A 20,419-nucleotide genomic window follows, 5' to 3' on the forward strand; every position below is an offset into this window, starting at 1 on the left:
TTTACAGATGAAGAAACTGAGGCCTGGACAGGTTATTTGACCCGGGTGAGCAGCCAGTGAACCCAGCTTGCCTGGCCTCACGAACTTCTGTCCTTGATTTTTTCAGCCACTGCGCTCTGTCAGCTCATCATGGCAAGACTGGTCCTCACGTGTTAGAGATGATGGTGAATCCCAGAGCTGGAAAGGCGAGATCATGCGACAAGAAGGTGGCCAGGGTTGGGCACTGTTTTCATCTCTTTGGTCCCCACACCATCCAAGGCTCCTACCCCCAATGTCACTACCACTGACCAAAAGTTGGGTCCAGGAGGTTGTCTGGCTCAAGGGAATTACCCCCATGGGCATCCTCACTCCTTAACCAGTACCTCTGTGCTCCTTGAGGGCAAGGGGACCTGGAGCAGCTTCTTCACGGACCAGCATCACCTTAAATGCTGATTTGTACCGAATTTGATAACACCAGACATAGAAAATATTTGGGTTCCATGCAGCTACTTAACCATGACTCAAAAACTCTTGCCACTTCATACTACGTAAAATAGGTTGGAGCCTTTATGTTTTCACCTGATATGTCTTATTCTGTCAGGCCACATGTTCTGCAGCTTCCCAAGGTAACCTGCAATCCACCTGACCAAGGAGGCCTTGCCATCTTCCCAGCCATGGGTTTTGGGGAAAAGAAGAACCAAACTGGGAGCAGCTGCTTCCACTCTGCCCGCCGTCCGCTCCAGCCTGTCAGAAGCTCCCAAGGCCTCTGGGTGTAAACATTCCCACTTTGCAAGGAAACAAAAATGAAAGTCAACCAGAACAGCAGTGAGAGGTCCAGCAAATTCTGTCTTATCCTTCATATAACTTTGACCATTACAACAGTGCTGACCAACTCCAGAGCTCGGATCTAACTTCCAGATCTTCCCTGTGCCTGTGGCCGCCCTCCCTGGTTCAGCCCATATGGATTTTCTGACTGCCGCCCCCCCCCACCAAGGTGGTGACTGCCCCTTGCTGTTGATCCAGCTCCCTTCTCAGATTCCTCCTAACACCGTTGACCACCACCAACGTTCCGGCCTCCTGGGCTTCAGGATCCCTATTCCAACCCAACATCCCCATCGCAGGCATACAAGGCTCAGCAAATTCACCCACCTGGTCCCATGCAGGCCACCTCCCTTCAATTCAAGAAAACTCAAATCCGTACCATAGCTTGGGGATGGGAATCTCTTGGATCCATGTCTAACCCCCAACCTCAAGAATGTCGACATTATTTCCTTTCTACTCCTTCACTGTTCAACAAACATTTGCCAAGTCCATGCTAGGTACTGCCATTGCTAGGCAATGCTAAGGCAAAGATGAAAAGGTGTGACGCCTGTCTGAGCCGCAGCAAAGGAAGGAAACGAAACGCCAGGGTCGTGACTGATGTGGCCGGGCCTTCTGCTCGCTGTGGTGAAGGTTCCTTATGGAATCATGTGGCTCTGCCTCGAATTCACCCACTTAGTCTCTCAGTGACCATGACTTTTTTTTAAAAAAAAAAGTAAACAAATTTGTGCCTATCAGGTAGATGGAAGAGAGGATGAGAGAACACAAAGAGAAATACAGGTGCCTTTGAAAGCAGAAGGCAGGTCCCTCCCTTAGGCAGCTGGGAATTGGGGCTTTGGATAAAGCCCCAAAATCTCTTTCCTTAGGACCCTTCTCATCCTGGGTCAGCAGGCCATCCAGGGCCTCCTGACACAGCACCCCTCCTCAAAAAGGCCAGGGAAGCTACCAACTTCCAAAAGACGCATCCAGAGACCAGAGGGCGCTGCAGAGCAGAAACCCTGTGCCAGACACATGCCTGGGCTCTGAAGGCAACACCAGCCCCTCTAAACATCTCTTCAATACTCCAAGGGCTGCCCTTCCCATGAACAAGGTTCTTTTTTACAGGATACACCAGTAATTCATCCACCAATAGTGCTCTTCATGTGCCACTATGAGACACACGATTTAAACAGACCCCACACTCTGCCCGGGCTCTTCCTGGACCCGAAGGCTCACGCTCTGTCATCTGTCTCTGGTAAATCTTCCCGGACCACCCATGGTTACAAAGACCAGTCCTGGAGATCCACTGGCCTCTGGGCATCCTCCTCCATCGTAACCAAGCACATCGGTCAGCCCTCCCTCTTCACGTGGACCGGGTACAAAGACCCACTTCCCTGTTAATCTTTGGACACAAGACAATAGCCACTTTCTTGGTTCCTCTCAGGATCCACTCACGGAGGGAGATGAAAACTCAAAGCAGATTATCATGAGCAGGAAAAGACTGGGGTTTTAGATTTACTGTTCAAAACATTTCTTAAGCCTTAAATCCTTTCTGTTCATAGCAAACTGCAGCCACATGGATCAACTGGAAACTCACTGGGGTGGACATGAGGGGCTCAGGGCAGAGCAGCAGGTCTTTATGGGAACCGTTTCTCTCCCCACCCCTAACGCATGCTTTTCTGGGGTTGTTTTTGGCCGCTCCACAAGATATGCAGGATCTTAGTTCCCCAACCAGGGATCAGACCCATGCCCCCTGCAGTGGAAGCGTGGAGTCTTAATCACTGGACTGCCAGGGAAGTCCCCATGCATGCTTTTCTTTACTCCTCATAAGACACAGAGCATGCCATTTTTATATGTGAGGCAGTTGCATTTACTAAACTTTTCCTCAGGACCACCGCCAGATATAAGCTCTGGGTGGAGAATACCATGGTCTGAATATGTTTAGCATCTTTCATACCCCTGGTCTCTTCTCAAGAGTTTTCGTGTGACATTTGATGACCAGTGCCTGGAAGCTTCTTTCTTGGTTATTCCTCTTCTACAGAACTTCCCTGGAACTCACTAAATTGTTACACATTTCCTGGGCTAGGGAAAAACCCCCCAGAGAAAGGAGACATACAAACCAGAGGGAAGTGAAATAGAAAGTCAAGGTCACCAGGAAATCTTGCAGTCAGGTCGGGTTGCCAGAGCCACCTATGACCGGGGAGCCAGGTAAACAGACAAAGAAGGAGAGTACCCATGTACGCGCACACGTGCGCGCGCGCACACATCCGAGAGCCTGTGAAATAATTCCATTTCTTGAATGCTTATCAAGGTGTTCAGACATTTGAAATTTTACAGATGTTAAAACAAACTTAAAAGGCCAAAGAACAAAGTTGCTTGCATTTCATTCTTCTTTAATGGGAAACATTTGTTCCTCTGGCTTTCTGAGGATAAACAGTATGTTTCCAATTTCAAACCATCACCCTCAGTATCAATAAACACAGTCCGGTGACCACTGGGAGCTCTCCTTTCAAGGTGCCAGCACATGGCCACCTTGCCCAAGAAAGGACTTCTTAATGCAGCAGAGTAAAGCTTGAAACCTGCAGAATCCCCGGGATTCCAGAGTGGAAGAAGCTATTATGTATTAATTAATAGTAATCAATTAGTAAGGATTAGTTCAGCATCTGTATCCCACAAGAAAGCAGACCTATCCCTACCTGGGAGTAAGGCTGGCCTAAGGACCTCATGTGCCCAGAGTACTTCCTCTCTAACCTGTCACTACCCTTAACAGTCCCACCATTACAGCTGCTCACAAAAACACACACTCTTGTGGCTAAAAGAGATATAAAACACCACCAGTTAATCACTTCCTTCAGGTAAAGCTTTATATCCAAAAGGTCCCTATCAAAAAGCTTATGTGAATGCATCAGCATTCAAGAACACATGACACACTGACTGAGATACACTTCACCTTGGAAAGCACATGATGGACCCATCAGTGAAGAAGAGGAACTGGGAAAGATTCAGAGCATGGATGCTGGGAAACCCTGTTTCCTCATCCTCAAGGTTCAGGGATGAGTCTTCCAACCTCTCCTCCCATAAGAGACGGGTTTATCTAATTGTCAGGAGAGCAAGAGCGGAATTGAAGCATTAGAGATGCACACTCGCAGCCTCACTCCCTTTCCTTTCTCGATGCCCGGGGGCTGTGAGCAGCACGTGGCCCTCCTGGCAGTGGCTAAATGAGGGTCGGCCCTGCGGCCCCATGACGCCCCCCAGGGGAAGCCCAGCCAGGCTCAGGTGTTAGAGTCTCATTTTGGTTGGTCCAGCCCTGCCATCACCAGAGATGCCCTTTTGATCCCCATCTGGGGCCTGTCACCTATTTATCAATTGGGTCCAAATTCAGAGGTGAACAGGATTACGAGTGCTGGGGCTCTTGAACACCAAGGATGCAGTCTCTGTGGGATGCAATTGGAAGGGCCCAAGCTCAGCTGGAAGGCAGTATGCAGATACTGAGTGTGAAGGAATAAGCGCAAAGGCCCCTTCCTGACGTGGGAGCAGACATGGACACACACTTACCGATTCGTCTTTCCCCGCCTCCAGCAGAGCGTCTAAGCGGCGAGTCTGTCTCAGAGCCAGCTCAAAAGGCGATTTCTCAACCCAGCTGATGGCAGCGGCTATGGATCGTGCCGTCACAGGAACAGCACCTTCCTGCCATTTCACAGGCTCTTGAGAAACCCTGAAAGGGACCGTATGGGGCTGTCACTGGCAGTGGTCAATGTAGCTGTCACCCCTCAGACTCACAGCTACGAGCAGCAAGACACCCAATGTCACCAGAGCTGAGAGAAAGAAAACACAGCTCCCAGCCCTCTCAAAGGTACCGAGAAAACAGGCGAGCTGTTTAAGGCAGGTTTCCAAAGCACTATGACCTTCCATAAGCTGTACTGACTGGGAAAAACAACATTTACAGGATAATTTTAAAATCTCAAAAATTCAAACATTAACAATTGCATTAAAATTACTGAGGAACGTGCACAGGGAACTGCACTCAATATCCTGTAATAAGCTATAATGGAAAAGAATCTAAAAAGGAATATATATATATATATACATATATAAAACTGAATCACTTTGCTGTATACCTGAAACTAACACCACATTGTAAATCAACTATATTTCAATAAAAAATTTTTACTGTCAAAAAACTTATTGAGGAAAGTTATTTTCATAAATAGGAAGGTTTAGATGCAACTGTCTTCTGTGAATAGTTAAGTTTATAAGGATTCACAGCTTTAAGATTTGCAAATCAGCAACAATTTTGTTACTCCACAATTTTATTTCTAATTCTTTTATTACATTGTTTTCATTGTTCTGAAAGATTCCCATCAGTTACCTTTTTTGGATCAAAAATAGTATTGTTTTGAGTTCAGCAGAGCATAAGTTTTTAAATCCTGGGACATTTTGATTCAATCATTTAATTTGAGCTTAGAAACGTGATGGAATACCCCAAAGAAACAGGGCCACTTGAGTTTATCTCTGTGTTTATAATTAAACGAATTTTATGAATCACTTATGAATGTATAATTATAAGAATTATGTGAATCCTGGACTAAATGAATCAGCCTGATTTGCCCCTCCTAGCCCACCTCCAGATACAGAGGCTGCCTTACCTCTGTGTGGCCCTTTGGGTAGAGAATCTGGCTGAGTGGCATCTATGCTACACATTTCCAAGGAAGCTAAAGCACTGCAGACTTAATCACTTAGTTCCTTCAATAATATCACTGTGACAGAAATAGAAACCTGGGATAGAACATAATTAGGCAGCATCCTCATAGGTGTCATCTGTTTAGCTGAAAATATTTTACTTAAAAAAGAAAAACTCGGGCTTCCCTGGTGGCGCAGTGGTTGAGAATCCGCCTGCCGATGCAGGAGACACGGGTTCGTGCCCTGGTCCGGGAAGATCCCGCATGCCGCGGAGCAACTAGGCCCGTGGGCCACGGCCGCTGAGCCTGCGCGTCCGGAGCCTGTGCTCCGCAACGGGAGAGGCCACAACAGTGAGAGGCCCGCATACTGCAAAAAAAAAAAAAAAAAAAAAAAAAAAGAAAAACTCGATTAGATAGATGTCCCTCTCATCCAGATGTTTTCTGTCAGGGAAGTACAGCCACTGTTCCACATGAGAAGTCAGTGCTGAAGTCCAAATTCTCTTGAATCCAAGAATCTGTAAAAAATTGATTGTGAAAACTCTGAAATATGGGAAAGTCTATAAAGCCAGCCACCTGTTGTTCTGATTAAAGGGGGTCAACTTACAGGGAAAATCAATTTGAGCTGCAAACTCAATCTGAAAAGCAGTGAAATTTGTGACATTGGAATTCATTATTGAACCTAAAGTCTAAAACGTGTGAAGGAATTTTAATTTTAAGAATTTATATCCTTATATTTTGACCTTGCCATACCATACACTGAAGGAAAGAATGTTTTAAAGTCTCTAATAATTTGAAAACTAAGATGCCATATACAAAGCAGATAAAAGTTTTTAAGATTTACTCATTGTGGGTCTTCTGCTAGAATGATATATTCTAGGAAATTACAAGATTATAGCTCCTCCCTCCCCACAGATCTAACTGTGTCAGTTATGCTCCTTAACTCCAAATACATGAAAATTGCTCATGAAGTTTCAGGGGAATACTCCTTTCCTATGGGAACTCACCATATGATATTGAACTTGGCTATGTGAGCCACCTGCTCCTGGAGGACCATGATTAGAGCATCTTGGCACAGCTTGATCTCCTCCTCCAGCATGCCGCCAAAATCCAGCACTATGGTGATGCACTGTTCCAAGATGACACCAAATATCTGCCCGCTGTTGCTGGTGAGCCAGTCCATCCGCTGCTTGTAGCTCTCCACAGCTTGTGTTAAGTGTTCCACATACTGATAGATCAGTTCTGATTTGGCTGTCAACTTAATGAAAATAAAAGTAACAAAATAAAATAAAATTAATAAAAGCACACCAAATCAAGTCATTTGAACCACATTGCAACCAGGAACAATAGGGCCCAATGAGTCATGGGCTATGCCATCAAGAACTGTACATTAATAACAGTTTCATAGATGATCCTTCAAACTCCACATAATCCAGGAGGAAGTCTTCCAATCTTTCAAATGAAAAACCCTTGGATAATTCCCCATAGAAGAAAACATGGTGATGAAATCTATTCAAAAATATAGCACTCTTTTTAAAAAAATGTGTTTCCAGATTGTGTTTAATCTTTCTAGTTACAGAAATATTTTTATTTGAAAATGCTCAGGGGTACCTTAAGAAATTAGGTAGAAGAAAAGAGAGATCAGCAAAGGCAGAGGGGAAAAATGTTCCTAAAGGAACTAGAAAAAGATGAACAAACAAAACACGGAGTTAGTAATCAGAGCAGAAATAAATGAAATAGAGACTAAAGAAGCAATAGAAAATCACAATGAAACTAAGAGTTGGTTCTTTGAAAAGATAAACAAAACTGATAAAACTTTAGCCAGACTCATAGAGAAAAAGAGAGAGTGCCCAAATCAATAAAACCTGTAATGAAAAAGAAAAACTTACAACTAACACTACAGAAATACAAAGGATCATAAGAGATTGCTATGAACAACTACACACCAATAAAATGAACAACCTAGAAGAAATGCACGAATCTCCCAGATGGAACCAGGAAGAAATAGAAAATATGAACAGGCCAATTATCAGTAATAAAATTGAATCAGTAATATAAAAATAAAACCCAACAACTCCCCCAAAACAAAAGTGTAGAACCAGATAGCTTCACAGGTGAATTCTACCAAACATTTAGAGAAAAGTTAACACCTATCTTTCTCAACCTATTCCAAAAAAATTGCAAAGGAAAGAACACTTCCAAACGCATTCTACCAGGCAAGCATCACCCTGATACCAAAACCAGATTATCACAAAAAGAGAAAATTACAGGCTTATGACTGATTAACATAGATGCAAAAATCTTCAACAAAATATTAGCAAACCAAATCAAAAAAATACATTAAAAGGATCATATATCATGATCAAGTGGGATTTATCCCAGAGATGCAAGGATGGTTCAGTACCTGCAAATCAATAAATGCTATACACCACTTTAACAAACTGAAGAATAAAAATCATATGATCATCTCAATGGATGCAGAAAAAGCTTCTGACAAAACTTAACATCCACTTATGATAGAAAAAAAAAACTCTCCACAAAGTGGATACAGAGGAAACATACCTCGACAAAATAAATGCCATATATGATAAACCTATAGCTAACAGTGTACTTGATGGTGAAAAGCTGAAAGCATTTCCTCTAAGATCAGGAACAAGACCAGGATGCCTGCTCTTGCCACTTTAATTCAACGTAGTATTGTAAGTCTTAGCCAGAGCAATCAGACATAAAAGAAATAAAGGGAATTCAAATTGAAAGGGAAGAAGTAAAACTGTCACTATTTGCAAATGACATGATACTATACATAGAAAATCCTAAAGACATCACCAAAAAACTACCAGAGTTCATCAATGAATTCAGGACACAAAATTAGTATACAAAAATTTGTTGTAGTTCTATACACTAACAATGAACTACCAGAAAGAGAAATTAAGAAAACAATCCCATTTACTATCACATCAAAAAGAATAAAATACCTAGGAATAAATCTAAGGAGGTAAAAGTAAAAGACCTGTACTCAGAAAACTATTAAGACACTAGTGAAAGAAATTAAAGATGACACAAACAGATGAAAGATATTCTGTGTTCATGGACTGGAAGAATTAATATTGTTAAAATGACCATACTACCCAAGGCAACCTATATATTTAATGCCAGCTTTATCAAAATACCAATGGCATTTTTCACAGAACTAGAACAAATAATTCTAAAATTTGTATGAAAACACAAAAGACCGCGAATAGCCAAATCAATCTTTAGAAAGAAGAACAGAGCTGGCAATAACCAAAAAATGAACAACCCAATCCAAAAATGGGCAGAGGACGTAAATAGACATTTCTCCAAAGAAGATATACAGATTGTCAACAAACACATGAAAGAATGCTCAACATCATTAATCATTTGAGAAATGCAAATCAAAACTACAATGAGATATCATCTCACTCCGGTCAGAATGGCCATCATCAAAAAATCTAGAAACAATAAATGCTAGAGAGGGTGTGGGGAAAAGGGAACACTCTCGCACTGTTAGTGGGAATGTAAATTGATACAGCCACTATGGAGAACAGTACGGAGGTTCCTTAAAAAACTACAAATAGAACTACCCTGAGCAGTATACCCTGAGAAAACCATAATCCAAAAAGAGTCATGTACCACAATGTTCACTGCAGCTCTATTTACAATAGCCAGGACATGGACGCAACCTAAGTGTCCATCAACAGACGAATGGATAAAGAAGATGTGGCACATATATACAATGGAATATTACTCAGCCATAAAAAGAAATGAAATTGAGTCATTTGTGGTGAGGTGGATGGACCTAGAGTCTGTTATACAGAGTGAAGCAAGTCAGAAGGAGAAAAACAAATACCGCATGCTAACACATATATATGGAATCTAAGAAAAAGAAAAAAAAAAGGTCATGAAGAACCTAGGGGTAAGACAGGAATAAAGACACAGACCTACTAGAGCATGGACTTGAGGATATGGGGACGGGGAGGGGTAGGTTGTGACGAAGTTAAAGAGTGGCATGGACATATATACACTACCAAGTATAAAGTGGATAGCTAGTGGGAAGCAGCCATGTAGCACAGGGAGATCAGCTAGGTGGTTTGTGATCGCCTAGAGGGGTGGGATAGAAAGGGAGGGAGACGCAGGAGGGAAGAGATATGGGAACATGTGTACATGTATAACTGATTCACTTTGTTATAAAGCAGAAACTAACACACCATTGTAAAGCAGTTATACTCCAATAAAGATGTTTAAAAAATAAAAATAAAAGTGAAAATAAAAAAAGAACAGAGCTGGAGGTATCATGTTCCCTGACTTCAGACTATACTACAAAGCCAGCAATCAAAACAATATGGTACTGGCACAAAAACAGACACGTAGATCAATGACGCAGAACAGACAGCCCAGAAATAAACCCCATACATTTATGGTCAATTAATTTATGACAAAATAGGCAAGAATATACAATTGGGAAAAGACATTCTCTTCAATAAGTGGTGCTAGGAAAACTAGACAGCTACTTGTAAAAGAATAAAATTAGAATATTTTCTCACACCACATACAAAAATAACCTCAAAATGAATTAAAGACCTAAATGTAATACTGGAAACCATAAAACTCCTAGGGGAAAACATAGGCAGAACACTGACATAAATCGCAGCAATATCTATTTGAATCTGTCTCCTAAGGCAAAGGAAACAAAAGCAAAGGTGAACAAATGGGACCTAATTAAACTGGAAAGCTTTTGCACAGCATATGAAACCACTGGCAAAATAAAAAGATAACCTTCTGAATGGGAGAAAATATTTACAAATGATATGACTGATAAGGGATTAATATCCAAAATATATAGTCATACAAATCAATATCAAAAACCAAACAACTCACTCTCCGCCCCGGGTCGCCGCAGCCTCCGACGCTTTCAGGCCTAGCAGCTTGAAGGAAAAAAAAAAAAAAAAAAAACAGAAAAAGATAAAAAAGGAAAAAATACCCGGAAACGCTTTTAAATCTTTAAAAAAGAATGAAAGAAAGAAAAAGAGCGAATCCTCCTCAGAGAACCCACGGGGAAGTCACTTTGGCACGCTTCTGGCCTGCCCCACGCTGCGGCCGCCGCCGCCCCCGGGCGTCCGTCGGTCCCCGCCTGTCGGTCCGGCGGTGAGCCGCTCGAACGCCCGCGTCCACGCACCTCCGCACGCCGCCCGGCCGCGCCACGTACCCACACCCCGCGCGCTGGCCTGCGCGCTGCACGTGTCCGCGCTGCCCTTCGCCTGCCCGGCGTGGGTGGCGCCTGCGCGCTCGGGCAGCCCGGGGCCTTGCCGAGTCGGCACCGACAAATATTTGGTTACCCTCTTCCCCGGGCTGGGCTGCCGTAATCTTAAACCACCGGGAGCCCGAGGTCTATATTTATAGAGACACGCACGTTCTGGAGGCCGCCGTGGGCACTACGGGGTGGCCTCTGGAAGAACTTTTGTAATTTGGAGGACAGTCCCCGTTTTAATTTTTTTCATTTTTTGAAATTGGGAGCTTCCAGACCAGGACAGCTGAAAATTGCAAACTCCCAGGGAGGGCCGTATTGTTTTTGAGAACCTTTTGTCTGCGGTTTGGCAGTCTCCTCCGAGCCGCCCCCAGACTCCTCTCCGGCCCTCCCCTCGGAGCCGACTCCAGCTTCTCTGAGCTTCACTGCCACCTGTGAGCCACGGCACGGGCCACGGCTCCCAGCGGAAACCCCCTTTGTCCTGTGTGGCCCCTGTAAGAAGTCCTCCTGGCGGGGCTCAGAGTGGTGGGGAGATTAAAGCTGCAGCCAGCAGCTACCCCATGGCCTCCCTGTACGTGGGTGACCTGCACTCGGACGTCACCGAGGCCGTGCTGAACGAAAAGTTCAGTCCTGCAGGGCCTGTGCTGTCCAGCTGGGTCTGCCGCGATACGCTCACCGGCCGCTCCCTGGGTTATGCGTACGTCAAACTTCCGGTAGCCGGCTGACACTGAGCGGGCTTTGGATACCCTGAACTTTGATGTGATTAATAAGAGAAAGCCAACTCGTAACATGGGGTCTCAGAGGGATCCCTCTTTGAGAAAATCTGGCATGGGAAACGTCTTCATCAAAAACCTGGACAAATCTATAGATAACAAGGCAGTTTATGATACTTTTTCTGCTTTTGGAAACATTCTGTCCCGCAAGGTGGTGTGTGCTGGGAACGGCTCTAAGGGTTACGTCTTTGTCCACTTCGAGACCCAGGAGGCTGCCTACAAGGCCATCGAGAAGATGAACTGCAGGCTCCTCAATGACCACAAAGTGTGTGTGGGCAAATTCAAGTCTCGAAGAGAGCGGGAAGCTGAGCTTGGAGCCAAAGCCAAGGAATTCACCAGTGTTTATATCAAAAACTCTGGGGCAGAGGTGGAAGATGAGAGTCTGAAAGACCTGTTCAGCCAGTTTGGTAAGTGTCAAGGTGACGAGAGATCCCAGTGGGAAATCCAAAGGCTTTGGCTTTGTGAGTTACGAAAAGCACGAGGATGCCAATAAGGCCGTGGAAGAGATGAATGGAAAAGAAATCGGTGGGAAAGTCATTTTCGTCGGCCGTGCACAGAAGAAGGTGGAACAGCAGGCCGAGTTAAAGCGAAAATCTGAACAGCTGAAACAGGAGAGAATTAGTCGCTATCAGGGGGTGAATCTCTACATTAAGAACTTGGATGACGCCATTGATGATGAGAAGTTAAGGAAAAAGTTCTCTCCTTTTGGATCAATCAGCAGTGCTAAGGTGATGCTGGAGGATGGGAGAAGCAAAGGGTTTGCCTTTGTCTGCTTCTCATCCCCCGAAGAGGCAACCAAAGCAGTCACAGAGATGAACAGACTCGTCATGGGCTCCAAGCCACTGCATGTCGCCCTGGCCCAGAGAAAGGAAGAGAGAAAGGCTCACCGGACCTACCAGTATGTGCATTGGGTTGTCGGGATTAGAGCGCTCCCTGCCAACGCCATCTTAAATCAGTTCCAGCCTGCAACTGGGGGCTACTTTGTGCCAGCAGTTCCACAGGCTCAGGGAAGACCTCCGTATTACCTAGCCAGTTAGCACAGATGAGGCCTAATCCACGCTGGCAGCAAGGTGGGAGACCTCAAGGCTTCCAGGGAATGCCAAGTGCTATACGCCAGTCTGGGCGTCGTCCAGCCCTTCACCATGTGGCTCCAGCTGGTAATGCTCCGGCCTCTTACGGCCTCCCTACTACCACTCAGAGTCAGGTCTGAGTGCCCAGACCGCTTGGCTATGGATTTTGGTGGGGCTGGTGCCGCCCAGCAAGGGCTGACTGACAGCTGCCAGTCTGGAGGTGTTTCCGCAGCTGGGCAGAACCTAGCACCTCGTGCTGCTGTTGCTGCCACTGCTGCTCGGGCTGTTGCACCTTACAAGTACGCCTCCAGTGTCCGCAGCTCTCACCCTGCTATCCAGCCCCTGTAGGCACCCCAGCCGGTGGTCCATGCACAGGGGCACGAGCCGCTGACCTCCTCCATGCTGGCCGCAGCACCCGCCCCCCCCACCCCCAGCAACAGAAGCAGATGCTGGGTGAACGTTTGTTCCTGCTCATCCAGACGATGCACTCAAACCTGGCCGGGAAGATTATGGGGGTGCTGCTGGAGATTGACAGCTCGGAGCTGCTGCACATGCTGGAGTCGGCGAGTCTCTCCGCTCCAAGGTGGATGAAGCTGTGGCGGCCTACAGGCTCATCATGCCAAGAAAGAAGGTGCCCAGAAGGTGGGCACTGTTGCTGCTGCTACCTCTTAGACAAGGACAAACCGATTCAAAAGCCAAATAACCCCTCATGGAATTCAGCTCAAGGTTTGAAGATGCCCTAGCTTGTCCTATGGACCTCAACACCAAGAACCACAAATTGCAAATTTAATAGGTCATTTTGTATCAAAAGGTCAATTATGAAGCGCCTAGAATTTTTCAATTGAAAGATTATATTCTCTGGGTTCTGATATGGAGACAGTGTTAACTTTTTATTTCTATTGTGAGTTTTTTCTTTTTTTTGCGGTACACGGGCCTCTCACTGTTGTGGCCTCTCCCGTTGCAGGGCACAGGCTCCGGACGCACAGGCTCAGCGGCCATGGCTCACGGGCCCAGCCGCTCCGCGGCACATGGGATCTTCCCGGACCGGGGCACGAACCCATGTCCCCTGCATTGGCAGGCGGACTCTCAAACACTGCGCCACCAGGGAAGCCCTCTATTGTGAGTTTTGATTTTTTTCCCCCAGAAATTGATTTTATTTGATGTACCCAAGTCTTAAATTTCTCAATAAAGAGAAAAATCTCCATTAAAAACAGAAAAACTCAATTGAAAAAATGGGCAGAAGATCTAAATAGACATTTTCCCAAAGAAGACTTACAGATGGTCAACAGGCACATGAAAAGATGCTCAACGTCACTAATCATCAGAGAAATGCAAATCAAAACCACAATGAGATATCAGCTCACACCTGTCAGAATGGCTATCATCAAAAAGACCACAAATAACAAATGCTCAGGAAATGGAGAAAACGGAACCCTCCTACACTGTTGGTAGGAATGTAATTGGTGCAGCCCCTATGAAAAACAGTATGGAAGTTCTTCAAGAAACTAAAAATAGAACTGGCATATAATCCAGCAATTCTCCTGAGTATATATCCAAAGAAAATGAAAACACTAATTCGTAGGTATACCTGCAGCCCAATGTTCATAGCAGCGTTATTTACAGTGGCCAGATAATGGAAGATATGGAAGCAACATAAGTATCCATCAACATATGAATGGATAAAGGAGATGTGATATATATATATATATATATATACATATATCACACAATAGAATGGAATATTACCCAGATAGAATTTTACTCAGCCATAAATAGAATATTACTCAGCCATAACAAATAATGAAAGCTTGCCATTTGCAACAACATGGATGGATCTGGAGGATATTATGCTCAGTGAAATAAGACAGAGAAAGACAAATATTGTGTAAATCACATGTGGAATCTGAAAAATAAAACAAATGAATATAACAAAAAATGCATCTATATCATATTTGCATCTGGCGTTGAATTGTATCGTTTCATAAATGACATCAAATTTGTATTCAACCTAGAGATTATCATACTAAGTGAAGCCAGACAAGAAAGACAAATATCATATGATATCACTTATATGTGGAATTTTTAAAAATGATACAAATGGACTTATTTACAGAGCAGAAACAGACTCAACAGACTTTGAGAACAAACTTACGGTTACCAAAGGGGAAAGGTGACAGGGGGAGGATAAATCAGGTGTTTGGGATTAACACATACACACTACTATATATAAAATCAACAAGGACCTACTGTATAACACAGGGAACTCTACTAAATAATCTGTAATAACATATGGGAAAAGAATCTGAAAAAGAATGGATATGTGTATATGTATAACTAGATCACTTTGTACACCTGAAACTAACACAACAATGTCAATCAACAATGTACTCTAATAAAAAATAAAAATTAAATTTAAAAAATTTGCATTCAACAAATCTAGATAAAATTTAGATACTCCAGAGAAAACTGGGTTGGGCTGAGGGAGAAATTAGGTAGAAGAAAAGAGAGATCAGCAAAGGCAGATGAAAAAAAAACTCTCGCTGAAACATTTGCCTAAGCATAATAGGGCAAAGATATTTCTGAAAATGCTTCTAAACATGCCAGCATATGTGCCTGGCTTCCTCTAAGGGACGCCACCCCACTACCCATCCTCCCGCGCACAGCCTTTGTCCTTTGTCCTCTTGTCTCTCAGGCCAGGCTCCCCTGTACCTGGACCGCTTGATCGCCCAGAGCTGCCACCAACACCCTAGGGGCTGCCTCTGAAAGGTGACTTACAAATAAAGCATCGTTCACACAGGTCAGGCAAGATCGTGCAAGGCAAAGCTTTCAGGGTGTAGGGAGGCAGGAGACAGACAAAAGGAATAAGAAAAAAGTGTGCCCTATGCTGTGAAGAGTCAGACATTAGAAGATCTGGTACTTAAAAAAACAACAACTTTTAACAATCTTCACAACACCCCCAAACACCTAAATGGTTAAGGAAGATGTGTCCCCGGAACACACCATGTAATTCTACGCTTTCATGCTGTCCCCTCTGCCTTCAACTCCTTTCGTTCTCATCCCAGCCCCCTCCCCGCGCCCCCGTGTCGGCAGAATTCCTAACTCCCTCGCCAGAGTTTCACGGCACTTACTACAAACCTCTACCATAACACAGAAACCAGAGTGGGGCCATGTCATAGGGGCCGTGCGGGTGGAATTAGATGGCAAAGACAGACGTTTTCAATACTGCCACATTGACTTTGAGGTGGTTCAGATAAAAAAGCTGCGTGGTGCCACCAAAATAAAATAAAATAAAAATAAAAGTAATGTACATTTTTTTAAATGTTAAGAAATAACCATCCAGGTGGTACATGAATGTACAGTGACATGAGAAAGTATCCATGAAGCAACATGATGGGATGTGTGTCTCTGGAGCTCCCTGTGGTGGCCGGGGTGTGCACAGCGCCTGATGTGTTAAGGGCACGCAGGGATCACGTGTTGAATTGCTGGGAATGAAGGACTCCAGTAAGAGGTGCCGCTCAATCTCTGTCCACTACTACCTGCATCAGGGGTCCTCTATTCCTAGAGCATCTACCAGATAACAGCAGCTTGCGCTTGCCTTTCAGCTCACTTCTGTCATACTGCTTTGTTTCTTTATTTTCCAGGCAAAACAAAGTGTTGATATGCAAAGGTTTTCACCTCTGGTCAAGACCTTTCTGCTCTCATCTCTAACGGGTCAAGTGCTTCTCTCCCCAGTTCCTGGGCCATGACATTCACCACTGTCTACACACAGTCAGAAGAAATCCTCCAGCCCTGATAAGGCCTTGGCCTGCCTGCCTCTCCATGTAGACCTCAGCAGCGTGTCCCAGGACCTGGCCACCGAGGGAACTCCGACTTACATTGTACACTCTGCCATCTTCCGTTGTGTAGATCCGTGGAAACAGGCCGTCTGCATGCCGGGAAGCCACAAGTCTCCCCAGAGACGTCACATAATCTGCATGTTTATAAAGAAAAGCAGTCAAAATGGTACATTATCAACGCTTATTTTTATTTCAAAGTGCTAGTCTCTGACATCAGATTATATCCCCAGGGACACCAATAATCCGTGATGCTTAGTATTCTGTTCTAGATAATGAAGTATTTCTAGGTGCTATGATAAATGTGACTGTTTATGACATGTGAAATCCTGTAATGCATGAATGAATGGGGAGGAAGAACAGGGTTTGTTTCTTGTCTCCTGGTTCTTTTGTCCAGAATGATTAAGGCAGAGGTCAAAAAGATGACAGAAACTGTGTTTAATTCCGGAAGTCTTCTATTCAGGACTTGGGCTTAGTTTTCAGAATTTTAAAAATTAAACTTAGATATTAACTACTGTTCTCTCGAGTGGGGAATTCATGAATAAATGAGTGAGATGAAGCAAGCAGGGAATAGAGTCAGAACACTCATGCAGGATGTCAAGACCACTTTCTTCTCAGAGCATATGCTCAGCTGTTCAACATCCATCCCATGAACACTCATTGAGCACCCGCTATGTGCTAGACACAGTGCTTACAGAATGGGAGTACAGTGCTTCCTGAAACATATGTTTACTCCTTCGCAGAACTAACGGAAGGTTTCAAGGACTAATTATGACTTGGCAGGACAGAGATGAGGTTAAGGCTTCATGGAGCTGTTTTACTGTGATAATTATTTTATTGTTGCTCTTATTGTTAGTATTATTAAGTCCCAAAGGTGGTAGAGAGAGTGGTGGTACGCTTCGATCCAACACTTCCTTTCCTTTGCCTTTCTAGGGAGGCAGGATCACAGCCTACTTGGGAAAGGCAGAAGGGGCAAAGCTGAATTTCAGAGACCAGATTTGGTCCCAAATCACCGGGAATGATAAAATTCACAAGTCTTGAAGTTCAATGTCCATAATAGTAAAGAGCAAAGAATGGATACTTCAATCCCATCAGCAATAACCTCACTCAATAAATCTCTCAATCTTTAAAATCTTCATTTCTAAGATTTCAACATCTTGACAGACATTTACAGAGCAGCTTCAAATCACCAGCAGCATTCTCTCTTTACCTAAGACATTTATCTGGAGTCAGGAGAGAGGGCTATTTTCTGAGAATTGAAGAAGATGAATCTATATAAGGCTCCATAGCTGTATTGCCAATTAAAATTAAAGCATTGTGAATTCCCCATCCAATAATGGTGAAGTAGATTTTATTGGCTAACTCTCACACAGAAAAAAATTATAAGCCCTGGACAAAATATTAAAATAGCTACTTGAAGGCACTAGAGAGCAATCAAGAACAGGCAGAAACTGGAGTAGCATTAATCCTTGAAAAAAGGAAATTGGTGAGATTTGCATTCATTTAATAAGGGAGGCAGAGTTTGGAGTTTGAGTCCAACCAAGTTAACTGCTTGCTAGAATAGAAATCAGCTCTCCACCCATCAACTGGTAAGTGGATAAACAAACTGTGGAATATCCATACAATTCATCTCCTGATTTTATTTGGCCATAAAATGAATAAAGTTCTGGTACATGCTACAACATGGATGAATCTTAAAAACATCACATTAAGTGAAAGATGTCAGGGACTTCCCTGGTGGCGCAGTGGTTAAGAATCCGCCTGCCAATGCAGGGGACATGGGTTCAAGCCCTGGTCTGGGAAGATCCCCCATGCCGCGGAGCAACTAAGCCCGTGCACCACAACAACTGAACCTGTGCCCTAGAGCCTGCCAGCCACAACTACTGAGCTCATGTGCCACAACTACTGAAGCCCACGCACCAAGAGCCCGTGCTCCACAACAAGAGAAGCCACCGTAATGAGAAGACCATGCACCGCAACAAAGAGTAGCCCCCACTCGCCACAACTAGAGAAAGCCCACACATAGCAACGAAAACCCAACTCAGCCAAAAATTAATTAATTAATTAATTTTTAAAAAGTGAAAGATGTCAGTCACAAAACACCACATATTATATGAATCCATTTATATAAAATGTCCAGAACAAGAAAATCTATAGAGACAGAAAGTAGACTGCTTTGGGCTGGGGCCTGATGGGCAGCGTGCATAGCTAAGAAGTACACGGTTTCTTTCTGCAGTGATGAAAATGTTCTAAAGTTGACTGTGATGATGGTTGCACATATCTGTAAATATTGAATTGTACACTTTAAATGGGTGAACTGTATAGTATGTGAATTACATCTCAATAAAGCTGTTATTTTTTAAAAAGCAGATATGAGAATCCAGCTGTTTTCTATTGGGACAAATATTAAAGGGACTTGCAAAAATGTAAAACAGTGCCACTCTTCTCACTACCATCTTTATTTTTAAAAACATATTTTTCTTAAAAATGTTATGTTAACATATAACGGGTTTGTTACTTTTAAATGAATTAATAAATATTTTTAAGGGTTTTAGTTTTAACTTCCAATATGATAAATATCAACAGATGTAAAATGCATAAATTCTTCTAAGAGATTAAAAATGAGGACGTGATATGAAAGTGTATAAAGGAGATGTAATGAACTGAATAAAGAAACATTAGGGTAAAAACATTTACATACTAATATAGGTAATCAATTCTAATGACAGTGGATTTCTCATCAGAAATCACAGAGGCCAGAAGGAAGTTGCACAATGTCTTTTAAGTGCTAAAAGAAAAGAACTGTCAATCCCAAATCTTATATCTGGTGAAATTATTCTTCAGGAATGAAGGAGAAATAAAGATATTGTCAGACAAAGAAAAAACAATGTTGCCAGCAGAGCTATTCTTACAGAATAAAGGAAGTTCTATAAACAGGAAGGAGATGATAAAAGAAAGAACCTTGAAACATCAGGAAGGAAGAACACAGTAAGCATAAATATGGGTAAATAAAACAGACTTTCTCTTCTTGAATTTTCTAAATTGCTTGATGGTTGAATCAAAAAGTATAGTACAGCCTAATGTGATTCTCAATGTATGAAGAAAACTAATAAAGCATATTATAAATGAGGAGATTAAAGGGACATAAAGGGAAATAGTTACCATTCTTCATTCAAACTGATAAAATGCTGACACCAGTAGACTTTGGTAAGTTACATATTTATAATGTAATACCTAGCACAACCACTAAAAGAGCTGTGTGAAGAGATACATTCAAAAAATACTAAAGATAAATTTTTTTAAATTCTGAAAAATGTTTAAGTAACCCAAAGATAGGCAAGAAAAAGAAATAAATGGAAAACAGAGGAAAAAAACAGAAAACAAAAAATAAAATGTCAGACAAACTCTAACATATAAATAATTACATTAAATATAATTGGTCTAGATACAACAATTAAAAGAGATTGGCAAAGAGGACTTAAAGGGCTTCCCTGGTGGCGCAGTGGTTGGGAGTCAGCCTGCCGATGCAGGGGTCGCGGGTTCGTGCCCCGGTCCGGGAAGGTCCCACGTGCCGCGGAGCGGCTGGGCCCGTGAGCCATGGCCGCTGGGCCTGCGCGTCCGGAGCCTGTGCTCCGCAACGGGAGAGGCCACAGCGGTGAGAGGCCCGTGTACCGCAAAAAAAAAAAAAAAAAAAAAAAAAAAAAAAGAGGACTTAAAAACTCACCCAATAATACAGTGTCTATAAAAACTTGCTTCAAATATAATAATATATAAGTTAAAAGTAAAAGGACAAAAAAGATAAGTCATGTAAATATTTTAAAAAAGAAAGCAGGATTGGCCATATTAATGTTAAAAAAGTAAACTACAGAGGAAAGAATATTACTAAGGATAGAGGAGAACATTATATAATTATAAAAGTGTCAATCCACCAGGAAGACTTTGCAATTCTAAATGTACATGCACCAAACAATAGAGCTGCAAATATGTAAAGTAAAAACTGATAGAACTGAAAGTAGAAACAGACAAA

The 20,419-nt window shown here is 43.1% G+C and overlaps 1 protein-coding gene and 1 pseudogene across 1 annotated transcript in view; one reads left to right on the plus strand and one right to left on the minus strand.

Annotated features, from left to right (window-relative positions):
- The window catches only part of VWA3B (von Willebrand factor A domain containing 3B), a 173,392-nt gene that overhangs the window by 146,330 nt on the left and 6,643 nt on the right, over window positions 1–20,419 (minus strand). Inside the window, 4 exon segments of the mRNA XM_067006887.1 lie at window positions 4,333–4,492; window positions 6,461–6,711; window positions 10,350–10,396; window positions 16,431–16,529. Of these exon segments, the coding sequence (XP_066862988.1) occupies window positions 4,333–4,492; window positions 6,461–6,711; window positions 10,350–10,396; window positions 16,431–16,529 (557 nt within the window).
- On the plus strand, window positions 11,277–13,378 carry LOC131765067 (polyadenylate-binding protein 4 pseudogene; annotated as a pseudogene).

The sequence above is a fragment of the Kogia breviceps genome, chromosome 11 (assembly GCF_026419965.1).
Source record: "Kogia breviceps isolate mKogBre1 chromosome 11, mKogBre1 haplotype 1, whole genome shotgun sequence".
Lineage (NCBI taxonomy): Eukaryota > Metazoa > Chordata > Mammalia > Artiodactyla > Physeteridae > Kogia > Kogia breviceps.